General features: G+C 35.9%; 1 protein-coding gene across 2 annotated transcripts; it reads right to left on the bottom strand.

Annotated features, from left to right (window-relative positions):
• Positions 1-36: 36 nt before the first annotated feature.
• Positions 37-10,065, bottom strand: si:ch211-63p21.2 (FH1/FH2 domain-containing protein 1). 2 transcript variants are annotated; one of them, XM_058782827.1, is made up of 9 exons: positions 8,945-10,065; positions 8,053-8,196; positions 7,723-7,905; positions 5,977-6,096; positions 5,740-5,901; positions 3,556-3,785; positions 2,926-3,133; positions 940-1,060; positions 37-849 (listed from the first exon to the last, which is right to left on the bottom strand). In XM_058782827.1, exons 1-9 carry the CDS (start codon positions 9,434-9,436, stop codon positions 821-823), a joined length of 1,689 nt encoding a protein of 562 aa, XP_058638810.1. In that variant the 5' UTR covers positions 9,437-10,065; the 3' UTR covers positions 37-820. The 2 variants fall into 2 exon arrangements, with proteins under 2 accessions (XP_058638810.1, XP_058638811.1); XM_058782828.1 differs by having other exon boundaries at positions 3,091-3,133.
• Positions 10,066-14,227: the final 4,162 nt, after the last annotated feature.

The raw sequence follows: 14,227 nt of genomic DNA, 5'->3' as shown, positions 1-14,227 counted from the left end.
ACTGTTTTTGTAAAACACCATGCTTGTTGTAAAAAAAAAAAAAAACATTAAATACATAAACTAAACTAAAAAAGTTGTTAAACATCTACTTAACCCTGCTGAAAAAAAAAAACAATAGAAAATGTAATGGTTTTAATGGTTATAATGGGAATTGTATAGGTTTTAATGGACACTATAATGGTGTCTACTGGTATGTGATGGATTCTATTGGTGGGATGTTAAATCCTATTGGAAAAATGCCCAAAACACACTACAAAGAGGAATTTTGTAATGGTTTTACTGGAAAAAGCTAATGGTTTATAATGGTATTTTAATGGAAACCATTGGAATTTCTGTGATGGTTTCTATTGGGCTTCTATTGTTTTTTTTTTAGCAGGGAACACAAAGTCATTGAATGATTGCTAATCACAATATCATTGATGAATATATATATTTGAAATTCTGAATCACAACAGGAAATTATGGCAAGAATACTAAACTGCTAACAGTTTATTGTAGTTTATACTACTGTACCGTTAATGCAATGTAAAACACACAAACAAAGCAAGGAAAGAAAGTCAAAAGTTAAGCATTAAAACAATAATGAAACAAAACAATTCATGAACAGCAACAATTCAGCATGCAAAATCACTGCTTTTGACTCAAAACCTAAAAGTTACAGAGATTTGTGACAGTTGCTAACTTACCAACAATGGAAAAGAATTGACAAACAAAAAAACAAAACAAAACAGATGTTATTTCAAGTTTTGCTTCCATAATCAAAAAATATAGTTGACAAGCTAACACTTCAATTACTTTTAGAGGAAATAAGGATTGGAGATCACCACTTCAGCTTTCGGGAGTGACTACCTGCAACAAATCAATCATTAATATTTGTAAATATTTTCAGTTTTTATTTGAATGCAACTAAAGGATGTAGTAATGTTTATAATAGGCTACCTTTCTTGTCACTCGTCTTGCTGCGCTGTCTTGGAAGAGTGAAGTCAAAGTGGAAAGATGATGATGACGATGATTCAGGAGCCTTCAAAACCTCTTCAAGTTTCACCTGCTCCTGATTGTCCTATACAGTGAAAGAAAGTAATGCATCACTATGTAGATTGCTAATTAAAATTGACAAATTTGGTGTACATTTTGCTTCTCTTCTCTTCCTCCAAAAGACTTTTCACTTAAGAACTTATTTAAATACCAAATGCCTAAACTTATCAACTACCTTACTATTAATAAGCAGCAAATTATGAGTTTATTTATGCAAAAGTCATAGTTTGGTAATAGTGAGAATTGGACCTTAAAAAAAGTGTGACCAAATATACGTATATAACTTTTAGATACACACGTGGTCGTACCCTTGGTAAATATGAACAAAGAAGGCTGTGAAAATTAATCTGCATTGTTAATTATTTTGATATTTTATTAAAACAATTCTCAAAAATCTAACCTTTCATTGGATCATAAGAATTTAAAATGTGGGGAAATATCATTATGAAATAAATGTTTTTCTCTAATACACATTGGACATAATTAACGGCACCATTCAATACTTTTTGAAACCTCCATTTGCCAGTTTAACAGCTCTAAATGTTCTCCTATAATGCCTGATGAGGTTAGAGACACCTGACAAGACATCAGAGACCATTCCTTCATCCAGAATCACTCCAGACCCTTTAGATTCACAGCTCCATGTTGCTGCTTCTTCTCTTCAGTTCACTCATTTTCTACAGGGTTCAGGTCAGAGGACTAGAATGGCCAGCAGAAGCTTGGTTTTGTGCTCAGTGACCCATTTTTGTGTTGTTTTTGAGGTTTGTGTTTGGATTATTGTACGGTTGGAAGATCCAAACATCCCTGATGCCATGTGTCTAAACAAGATGTTCAGGACCTCCAGCAGAAATATAGGCCCACAACATCAAAAATACAGCAGTATATTTCATTGTACATTGTACACCATCAAGTGTTCACCAAACCCGTCTTGAGTGTTTGCTGTTAAAAAGCTAATTTTTTAGTTTCATCTGACCATAGAAGCCAGTCCCATTTGAAGTTCCAGTCGTGTCTGATAACTGAATATGCTGCAGTTTGTTTTTGGTGAAAGCATTTTCTTTTCTTGATTTTTTTTTTCTTCTTCTTGAAACCCTCCCAAACAACATGTGGTGTAGATGTGGTGTAGGTTTGATATTTTTTCTACTATCAACTATTTTCTGCAATTCTCCAGCTGTGGTCCTTGAAGAGTCTTTAGCCACTCAAACTCTCCTTCTCACCGTGCATTAGGACGATATAGACACACGTCCTCTTCCAGGCAGATTCATAACATTTTATGTTGATTGTAAATTATTAATTATTGCCCTGATGGTGGAAATGGGAATTTTCACTGCTCTAGCTCTTTTCTTAAAGCCACTTCACTAATTTGTGAAGCTCAATTATCTTTTGCTGCACATCAGAAATATATTCTTTGGTTTTTCTCATTGTGATGATGTTTAAGGGAATTTGGGCTTTGTTTTACCTCCTATTTATATTTCTTTGAAACAGGAAGCCATGGCTGGATAATCTCATGTTCATAATCACCCTGGAGTGCTCAAAATTGTGAATATGAATATACTTCACAGATATTTTACTCATAATAATTTTTAGGGGTGCCAATAATTGTGTCCAACGTGTATTTGAGAAAAAAACACTTATTTAATAATGAGATTTCTCCCCATTTTCAATTGTTTTAGCTCAATGAAAGGTTAGATTTTTAATTTAAAAAAAAAAAATTGTAAATAAAGATCAAAAGGATTAATATCGCAGGTTTATTTTCACAGCCTTTTTTGTCAATATTTACCAAGGGTACCAACAATTCTGACCACACGTGTACAAACAATTAAACTAGGAAGTCAATAAATATCTGTTTAAAGTGTTTTGGGCCCTTATTTGTGAAAAGTGCCTGTTCCTTACATCAGACAGGCTTTGATGGCCTCTGGTTTTGAGTTTAGGTGTGTTTTGACTGTGCTTCTCCTTCTCTCTCTCCCTCTGGTGAAGGATAGCATTGCGAGTGGCTCTGTACTCCAGAGCAAAGTCACTAACAGTCTTACAAAACACCTCAGCACTCGTTTCTCTCACCATGGTACGCGAATAACCAAGGAAGAACAGGAACGAGTGGAATCTAAATGCAAGGAAAAATAACACAAATTAAACAATGTTATGTCTTGGACATTTTATGACATTTTATATATTAAATATTACACTTATTGGTAACTGCAAGTGTGGTGAGATGAAATAGTATTAAATAAATTAACTATACCAATCAAAATTTTTTGACAAACTTGATTTAATTTAATGTTTCATGACCATAAAATTGTATTGATCTAAAGTTTACTTAAATGCTCTAAATTAGTTTTGTAGACTTAATTTTGTTTTGTATATATATATATATATATATATATATATATAGTATATCTAGGCTTTTTGTCTAAAGGTTTTTACAAACAGATTTGGCTAAATGAGGGTAAAAAAAAAACAACATTTGTTTCAATGACAATTAGCTATTGCCTGTTTTGTCATTTTGTGTTAACTAACTCGTTTTACCTGTTGATAACTCTGCGGTGAACTGCTCGTAGCACCTTCAACCTCTCCTCACAGTCTTTCAGAAACTGGGTAAGCCTCTGATGGAGCGTTGCCTCTTCTCCACCTTCCTCTTTTCTTCCTCTACCTTTCTTCTTCTTCCCATCCTTCTCAAGTAGTCGGAGTTGATCCCAGCATGCTTTGCAAAGTGATTCAAGCTGTGAGAAATTCAGCTGCACTTGTGTGTAGTCACACTAGCGGCCAGCGTGTGAATGTTTATCAGAGACAGGAAAAGGAAACATGTTCAAAACAAAAAACAGGATTAATTAATTAATTAACTGGATATCATCAGCTGTTGATTGTCATCACACAGCCGTTTTTATAGCATCACATAACTAAAAACAAAACTTAATTTAAAAATGAACACTTGTACTTACATTAGCACGATAAAAATTACATAAAGAAAAAAAAAAAAACATATTTGGAGAAAAATATATATTTGAAGTGTAGTTTAATCATTTTAGCCTCACGTCCCATTACATTACATAGAGTGGGCGGGGTTTATGACCTATACTGGGTCCAGACACCTGGGGGCGATCAAAACGCTTTGGCTTCATCTTTCAGCGCTTGTGAGGCACACTTGGTTGTGAATGACGGCGAACGATTCACTGACTGAGTGAGGATTCAAAGTGCAAACTGTTTTGTGAATTGACCCGTCAGTTTTTCGCAACTCATTTGCTCCACTCTCTATGCGGTAATCTGAGCGATGAACTCGTGCCTTGATTAGCTAGACCAGGGCCCATATTCACAAAACATCTTAAAGCTAAAAGTAGCTTATAACTCACCGATTTAGGAGAAAATCTTAAAAATAATTGGCGTGTCAGTCCTAAATTTAGGACTCCTAAATTTTTGCTCTAAGAGTATTTCACAAAGCATTTTAGCGCTAAAACTAGCTCCTAAATCTGTGAAACGTTACGAGTAGAGAAGAGGACTCCTAAGTCACTAAGACTGAACCACAAACTATTCTAAAATGGTTGTTGTCGGCAATCTGCCTTGCAATCTAAACATTTTTGAAACATTTGACGATGATGAGCTTTTAAAAAGGTATATCGCCTTAATCGCGGGGGTATTATGACTGTTGTAGAACTTGTCGGGGACAGTTTTCCTTTGATTAGCCTATATCCTTGTTTTCATTAACCAGCTGGGCAAGAAGTAACAGCTCTTCTGGTTTACTTTTACTTTTGCGTGTCTTACTATCAGCCATGATTATTCCACTCTGTTAATTAAAAGGCTGTTTATATGCATATTCACTAATTGTTTGCAAGAAGCATACGTGTAAGAGGCTGACAATTAGCTGAACATATACTTGTTTAATTAGTGACTCTTAGCCTGCATTTTAAAATATTTATTTTGAATGTGGCAATTAACATTTTTATTTGATAAGACCTTGATTAGCTTGTTCAGGTGTGTTTGATTTGTTGGAGCTGAACTCCAGAGTTGGGAGCTAGACAGTCGCCCTCTTTGATATTTTCTATAGTTTCACTGTAGTCACAGGTTACTTAGGGATTTCTATTCAGAATCGAATACTGTAAGCTGTTGCATGAACAGGGCAGGGAGTCACACCTACTAATCAGTGGCCCTTTTGCCAAAAATATTCAGTACAACCTGAGGTAATATCAGTTTTTAACATTTCCTGGGTCATTATTTTCATAGACTGCTATTAGTAAATGTTGGCTATTTTCACACAACTGATATAAAACTGCAATTCATCCATGTCTGTACGCAACTGTAGTAAACATGAAAAGCAAGAGTGCAGTATATTTGAAACATTTGCAATGCATATTGTTTCTCTGGATTTTTTAATAGTAGGCCATCCCTGCTAAAAAAACAAACAAAAAAATATTAGAAACCATCACAAAAATTCTAATGATTTCCATTAAAATACCATTATAAACCATTAGCTTTTTCCAGTAAAACCATTACAAAATTCCTTTTGTAGTGTGTTTTGGGCATTTTTCCAATAGGATTTAACATCCCACCAATAGAATCCATCACATACCAGTAGACACCATTATAGTGTCCATTAAAACCTATACAATTCCCATTATAACCATTAAAACCATTACATTTTCTATTGTGTTTTGGGCAGGGTTCTATTGTTTTTTCAGCATACTGCACAAAAGATACATACCAAGCATAGCCTCATACCTTGCTGGCTTTTGTGACAGCAGTGATGTCGGAGTACAGATCAGAGGATTGTGGGTAAAGCTGGAGCAATAACACACATACGTGATGAAGCAGAGGCTGCCGGCCGTGTGTGTCTCTCACCTGAGAGAGCTTGCCCAGGTAACTCAACTCAAACCCCTTCGCCTGTAAAAAACACACACCATCATGCAACATGTGGGACGGGTGTGACTGCACACATCTTTATACACTCATCCTCACCTTACAGCCGTTCAGAAAGTTACCGACGGCCAGCACAGTCGCTAGTATGCAGCGGAACGTCTGATTGGCCGCCAGCTGCTCCATGGCAAGCTTCAGATGGAAGAGCGGCTCTGCGATTTCCTGTTTAGATGCATAAGCAAAGCATGGAACAGAGCTGCACAAAAACAAACACTACAAATGACCAGACGTGACAGAAAACAGCAGTTCAGTTCTCTCACCATCAGTTCATTTATTTATCTTAGTTGATGATTTTATTCAAATAATGTCAAGCACGTACATGCCTGGACAGTTTTCCAGTACAGATTTCACTCATACAATGAAGGATAATCCAACCTGAGCTCATGAGAATACCTATTTTAAAAGGTGGTGATTTTGTATCAATTTGTATAATGTGATTTTAACTGTCAATAAAAAGATTGTATGAAAGTGTACAAATGAGATCATACAAATTCATACCAATTAGCCACACTCAAAAAAAATAAAGAGTAAATAATAAATAAAAATAGTGTTGGATGGATTTACTTTGAAACAATTATCTTTCAGAAATTGCTAGCAAGTTTCAATAAGCAACACATTAAATTTACTTTTTTTTCTAACCTGGAACAGTATCAGAAAACAAACCCTGATGTTTGAGACTAAGGGTATGTCTACATGACAACAATGTACTAAAAACAGATTTTTGAAAGGTTCTGCATATAGACGACAATGTTGTCAAAACAATCCCTGTTCCGTGTGCATGCCAGGCCAGTTGGCCATGTCACTTTGTAAAGTCATTTCTCACCTGCGCATATACGCATTCCTGTCCACCTTTTTCCTAACGAGCCTACTGTGTTTTATATTATGGGAGGCACTTCCGGTTTGGGGAAGTTCTACTCAAAAAGCATGATTTCAAATCATAAGATGACACTCCAAATAATCCTTATCCGTTATTTTGATTAAATAGGCTGTCAATTTTCATTTTCTATTTTCAGAAGTTAGGAGAATAACATTACGTTTGGTATGTTAATGTGACGTGATATAACAACAATATCTATTTTACTCCTGATTATTTTCTCTTTTTGTATTCCACTGCAAGTAAATGAAAAAAAAATGAAAAAAAGACAACATATACTATGCATTTGTGGTCTGCTCTCCTGATTTAATTTACAATATAAACCACAAATAATTCCCTGGAATGCACTAAGAATCTTGCATTTTTCTCCCCAAATCGTCATGTCTCTTTCCAATTTTGTTTTCACTCAGATGCAGTAAAATGTAATTGCTGCGAAATATAGACATATATTACTATAATGATGTTTAACACATCCATAATACTGCTGAGGATAGAAGGAGGATCTTTAGGAGTTATTCATGGTATGTTGAAAGTAATTTGTTAATGCATTTACACTTTTAAATTTCCATTTACTGATCGAGTAAAATAATGACATCACTGTACCCAGTTTTTGAAAATGCTTATTATTGCAGTCATAGAATGAACCTTTTGCTGATTGTTTACACATGTAAATGGCAGTTACTCCCATAATTTGCGCAAAGCATAGACTGAAATTTTTGCAAATTTGTGTTTTTGCAGTTTACACTGAGACAGTAACAGCATTGTTTCGTTTTTAAAAACTCAACTCAGCTTCAGGCCCCAAAACAATACGGTTGCGAGGAATTTGCTGTAAAAGAGTCAGGTCAATTTCAGCATTGCTGTGAGTTTGCACTGACAAGCACTCTAGCTATAGAAATGTAACTCCTCTCTCTCACTCTCTCCAGTGTGTCGTGGTCCAGAACGAAGGCCCAGAGCTGCAGTCTGGCGCTCAGATGAGGAATGTTGCCCAGGGTCAGGAGACACTGCTCTGCGGGGCCCAGAGGTGAACGCGGGGCCTGAGCTTTTGCCTCTTTTATCAGATTCAGCTCCTCTTCAGTGGGAACCATCATCTGCAACCTCTGAGCCACAATAATGTCAATGAACACTCATGCTTTCCATTCACTGTTGCTGTAATTTGTGTTATAGTAATATGCGTTAGTTAAGGATTGTAGTGATGCATAGGTTCTGTACTCATGTTGACTTAATCAGCGCTGTAGGGAACACACCTGGATGTCTTCTCTGTCTAGTACAGTGTTGTCCATGCTGTATATGGCAGGGGGAAGCAGGTGAACCGGTGGCAGACTGCTCAGAGCTATAGTGATGATGTTACTACGCTTTACACCCAATACAGACACACACGGCTGCTTCTGCTGCAGGGATAAACGGAGAAAAAGATGCTGAAAACCTTTTGACAAAAAAAAATGTTCAGAGTTGTTTGTTTTCTGTTTTAAAAGGTATACTGTTTTATGGAAGTCCATTTATACTGTAATTATTACTTTAGGTGCCATAAATATGAGCTGTAAAGACCATATTTTTACTTTAAATGTCATAATCATGACATAAGTAGCAATTCTGATGTTAAAGTCTGCATTATGACATGAAAAGTCAAAGAAAAGGCAAATATGTCATAATTTTGACTTTTAAAGGCATAATTTTAAAGTTTTAACTCATAATTTACTTTTCATGTCATAATTTTGGCCAGGACTCCCTGGGAGTAGATATGTTATATCTCAATAGGACTATCCTGGTAAAATAAAGGATGAATAAAAAAATAAAATACAATTTTGACTTTTTATCTCATAATTACGATTTTTTCATAATATCGACTTTTAAAGTCATAGTTCTTACTTTTCATCTCCTAATTACAACTATGTCATAATTTTGACTTTGACTTTTTTTATTATGACTTTTCATCTCGTAGTATGTCATAATTTAGACCATACAATTGTGGTGTCAGTGACAGTTCTGATCATTGCTGAAATATTATCAGACAAAATTATTGTCTGATATACGGTAATATTTACTGACACATAAGGATTTAACAGGAATATTTTCTTGGGGCAGCGATGTTTATGTGGTCCAGCGACCGTTTGTGCGCATTAAACATTGAAGTCCTACCTGTCGTGCCCCCATCAGACTGCAGAGGGCGCTGTTGGTGCTGCTTTTGCTCTCAAACAGGTATTCCAGTCTATTGGTGTCTAGCTGAACTGGTTCCAGACCGGCCCAGATCGACTGAAGCCCGAAGCGGCCCACTCTCGGCAAAGGCTGCAGACTCAACAGCGCGCTCCAGTGGAGCCTCAGAGTACGACAGCCTGATGGCCGTGGTGATTCGCTAGCTACAGAGAGGGGCGGGGCCAAAGGGGGAGGAGGCGGGGGGATGGGTGTGGCTACAATCTGATTGGCCGAAGTGTGGGAGGAGTCTTCATCAATGCTGTCCAGCTCAAGATCTTCATCATCCCATAGGTCGGAGAAGTCAAGGGCGTTGAGGCGGAGCAGAGGGGCGTGTTTTACGAGGGAAGACCAGTTGGTGTCGAGAAGAGAAGATTCGGCTTCTTTCATTGGATATTCTTGGTGATTTACTCTTGAAGCACTTGAGGAAAGTAAATGCATATGCAAAAAGATGCTTGCGTGGCAAACCTTTTTCGTTTTCTTCTTCAAATCAACACAATGATCAAATTTCCAGTCTGAATATACTTCAGAGTTTAACAGAAATGGTTTACCTCAATAAAAATGATCAGTGTCCATTCAATAGTTGCATCATGAATGTGCTGAAGAACATGCAATTCCTCCAACGTTTCTCTTGCTGTAACAAGATTTCCAAAAATGACCAAAAATGAAGAACCATATGTCTTCATGTACTTCAAAACAAAGATAATCCATTCACAGGACCACCAAGAGCATGCAGAAGAACATGCAGCGCACTTTTTTGCAGTGGTGTTTCAATTGACGGAGCTCCTCTGAGAATCTCCACTGTAGCTTGAGGCGTAAAATTCAGTCTACATTGAGTTTGAACTTCTACAGCATCTGTCTGATGGCTCACATTAAAGAGCTTGTCTATGTTATCAAGAGCGCCAGTGGATGTCAGATGTTCTCGGTTGAGGTTTGCATCCTTCAGAGTTGACGCTGCAGTATTTCAGAAGCTCTCCAGTGAATGCGCCGCGTTTTGAGGTTCTACAAGAAGTCAATTGCTGTAGAATCCCTTCAGTGTCCAGTATTTGTGAGAGAGACGTGTCACTCCGTCTGCGTCCCAGACGTTATGAGGGGTCGTTTAGACAGAAAAGAGTGTTTGTTTGAGCGTTTATTTGAGTTGCGCCCTTTCCCTTAATTTCCTTATCTCTCCAGCATCTCCTGTTTATATCGCTGCTTCTGTACACACAGCTTCACTATCTTTCTGTCTCCACCCTTTCGCTCTCTTTCAGTCTCTGTGCTCTCAGTTTCCCCAGGTTTTTCCCAGGCATCCCTCTTTAATCCTTTGAGAGTCAGTCCATGTTGGGACTGGGATTGCATGTGCTTTTTGATGATACAATCAAGTCAGTCATCACTATTATTGTTGCTCATGCATGATGGTTAAGGATCTAAACAATCCTCTAAGTATTAAAGTTCAGCGTGAATGATTATTTAAATCATGTGCATGTTCATCTGCTGGACCATGAAACATGTGAAACAATCAGATGCACACTGAAAATTGCTTGCTATCTGCCAAAATATGTTTTCTTAAAAGTCAACTAAATAAACTAAAAGCAATGAATAACTCAATTCAAGCTGCTTTAAGAACTGAACTGCCTGGTTGTGTAAAACTAATGCATAGCAATTTTCCAGTTCAGCTCCTGTAAACACATCCATAAGTCTTTTGCAGTTCGCTAATTTTGAGACAAATTTGTATGGTTGTTTGTGTAGGTTTTTTGTCTTTTCATTATTTTACTGCAGTAAAGTACATGTGTAACAAAGACAGAGATGTAGATATATTTCAAATAATGTTTGCGGATTTTTTTTTTTATAATATATTTTTTTTAACATCAAATTATTTTAGTTAATTGAAATAAATCTGAAAAAAATAAAAAAAATATCAGTATTAGATGATAAACTTAAATGAAAATTAGAAGTACTAAAATAATTGAAACTAAAACTAGCTAGCTAATCTGAAATATATAAAAAAATAAATAACAAAACCACTAAAATTAACAAATGAAAACCGAACATATACAAATAAAAGTTAATTCAGAATATTAATCAACACCATAACAGTTGATAAATAATACAAAAAGAGCACTGAATGGCAAAATACAGGCTTTCTGTGGATTTTCTGTTATTTTACAATCACTGGGCTGTTAAACTAATTACGTCTCATGTGGCTCTGTTTCTAAAAGCTGTTTATGTTTGTTTGTAGAGTGATTGGTATCACAGGGCTGGATGTTGTCCATAATAGTGTTTAATGACGTTTAATTAGCTAGAGAGGGCAATCCCAGACTTCAATCAGATGGGAATGACCGCCGATTAGAATCAGTGAGACGTTATTCATTATGATGTGAGTCAGAACTCCAGCAGTGTCCTTCAATAAGCCGCTCAACTGCTAGTTTTAAATATGGATTTAATTTCTCTCTCTCCCTCTTTCTTTCTTCTTAAAGAAATCCTAATTCCTATTTTCAGCCATTTTATATTCATTAGACTCCTGTTGATTCTTAAATGATTCTTTGTTGATCCCAATAGGATAAGTTCCAAATTATGGTACAAATCTCATTAGCATTCCTTTAGGATTTATATTTATTTCTATTTATGTTTTAATGCGTTCCAATTTTTATTTCTTTATAATTTAACATTTCCATTCACATCATAAAAATATTAGATTTTTTATTTTGCAAGTGTATCTAATTTAAGTCTAATCCATCCAAAACCTGTTTACGACTTTACAGTCAAAAATAAGTGAGTCAGTATCTCTTTCTCACTGTTACACAAACAGCACACATCATCAATATCACTGACTCTTGACATTAAAGATTTAGAAGGGTAAATGCTATGTAGAAATTTGAAGTGTGATTCTTTTATTTTGTTATTAATACAGTATTTAAAAGGAATTAACCAAACTCTTCTCCAGTCAATATTATCAATTATAGAGTTCCAATATATATATCTATATATATATATATACAGGTGCTGGTCATATAATTAGAATATCATCAAAAAGTTGATTTATTTCACTAATTCCATTCAAAAAGTGAAACTTGTATATTATATTCATTCATTACACACAGACTGATATATTTCAAATGTTTATTTCTTTTAATTTTGATGATTAGAGCTTACAGCTCATGAAAGTCAAAAGTCAGTATCTCAAAATATTAGAATATTTACATTTGAGTTTGAATAAATGACCATCCCTACAGTATAAATTCTGGGTATCTCTTGTTCTTTGAAACCACAATAATGGGGAAGACTGCTGACTTGGCAATGATCCAGAAGACGAACATTGACACCCTCCACAAAGAGGGTAAGTCACAGAAGGTCATTACTGAAAGGTGTGGCTGTTTACAGAGTGCTGTATCAAAGCATATTAAATGCAAAGTTGACTGGAAGGAAGAATTTGGGTAGGAAAAGGTGCACAAGCAACAGGGATGACCGCAAGCTTGAGAATACAGTCAAGCAAAGCCGATTCAAACACTTGGGAGAGCTTCACAAGGAGAGAACTGAAGCTGGAGTCAGTGCATCAAGAGTCACCACGCTCAGAGAAAAAGAACTGGACTGTTGCTCAGTGGTCCAAAGTCCTCTTTTCAGATGAAAGTAAATTTTACATTTCATTTGGAAATCAAGGTCCCAGAGTCTGAAGGAAGAGTGGAGAGGCACAGAATCCATGTTGCTTGAAGTCCAGTGTGAAGTTTCCACAGTCAGTGATGATTTGGGCTGCCATGTCATCTGCTGGTGTTGGTCCACTGTGTTTTCTGATGTCCACAGTCAATGCAGCCATCTACCAGGAAATTTTAGAGCACTTCGTGCTTCCTTCTGCTGACAAGCTTTATGGAGATGCTGATTTCATTTTCCAGCAGGACTTGGCACCTGCCCACACTGCCAAAGGTACCAAAAGCTGGTTCAATGACCATAGTGTTACTGTGCTTGATTGGCCAGCAAACTCGCCTGACCTGAACCCCATAGAGAATCTATGGGGTATTGTCAAGAGGAAGATGAGAGACAGCAGACCCAACAATGCAGATGAGCTGAAGGCCACTATCAGAGCAACCTGGGCTCTCATAACACCTGAGCAGTGCCACAGACTGATCGACTCCATGCCACGCCGCATTGCTGCAGTAATTCAGGCAAAAGGAGCCCCAACTAAGTATTGAGTGCTGTACATGCTCATACTTTTCATTTTCATACTTTTCAGTTGGCCAATATTTCTAAAAATCCTTTCTTTGTATTGGTCTTAAGTAATATTCTAATATTTTGAGATACTGATTTTTGACTTTCATGAGCTGTAAGCTCTAATCATCAAAATTAAAAGAAATAAACATTTGAAATATATCAGTCTGTGTGTAATGAATGAATATAATATATATTCTTTTTGAATGGAATTAGTGAAATAAATCAACGTTTTGATGATATTCTTATTATATGACCAGCACCTGTGTATATATATATATATATTTGAAACAGTTATATTACCATTAATCCAAATGAAGGAGGTGTGAGGAGACTGTAGGAGGTGTGAGAAGTTGTGAGAGTACCAAATTTTCCAAGTGAGAAGAGCTTGCTGATGAAATTTGGATGATTTGAGGGGTATTTTAGAAATATTACAATCACGTTAACACCGCTCTGAACCTTATTTTAATGCTTTATTTATTCAGTGCCACAAGAACAAGGTATATTACATATGCACATGATCAAATTAACATTAGCTGCCAGAGAAAAAAGAAAATTACATTAATTTCAATGCTTTCAGATCATTACATGTTTTCAGTGCATTTGTGTGTATTGTTTGTTCCAAGAGATTTACAGATAATTTAAAGTCATTTATAAAATGTGAAAAACGTGGTCTACACTGAGCCCACTTCTTCTTATGTATATAGAATTTCCCTAGCAAAATTATTCCCTAAATAAACAAATATGTTGCTATTTACAATTCAAATTTTCGTTTTCTGTAGAAAAAAAGTACATAAAATATACAAATTTCTACCATACACTCAATTTTTCTGTTAATACAGAATTCCAAATCCTTCCAAAATAATCTTGAGTGAATACAATGAAAAATAGTTTTTTATTTATTTTATTTTATTTATTTTATTGACCACAAAATTCACAGGTATACGAAATATTAAGCTTAAATATTTCCAAAACATGCTTAGCAGGAAAAATTCTATATTTTGTAAGACACTTCCTTTATCTGCTCTGAACCTTGTATTTCCAGTGATGGAG

The sequence above is a fragment of the Onychostoma macrolepis genome, chromosome 07 (genome assembly GCF_012432095.1).
Source record: "Onychostoma macrolepis isolate SWU-2019 chromosome 07, ASM1243209v1, whole genome shotgun sequence".
Lineage (NCBI taxonomy): Eukaryota > Metazoa > Chordata > Actinopteri > Cypriniformes > Cyprinidae > Onychostoma > Onychostoma macrolepis.
This window is presented reverse-complemented; position numbering and strand designations above follow the sequence as displayed.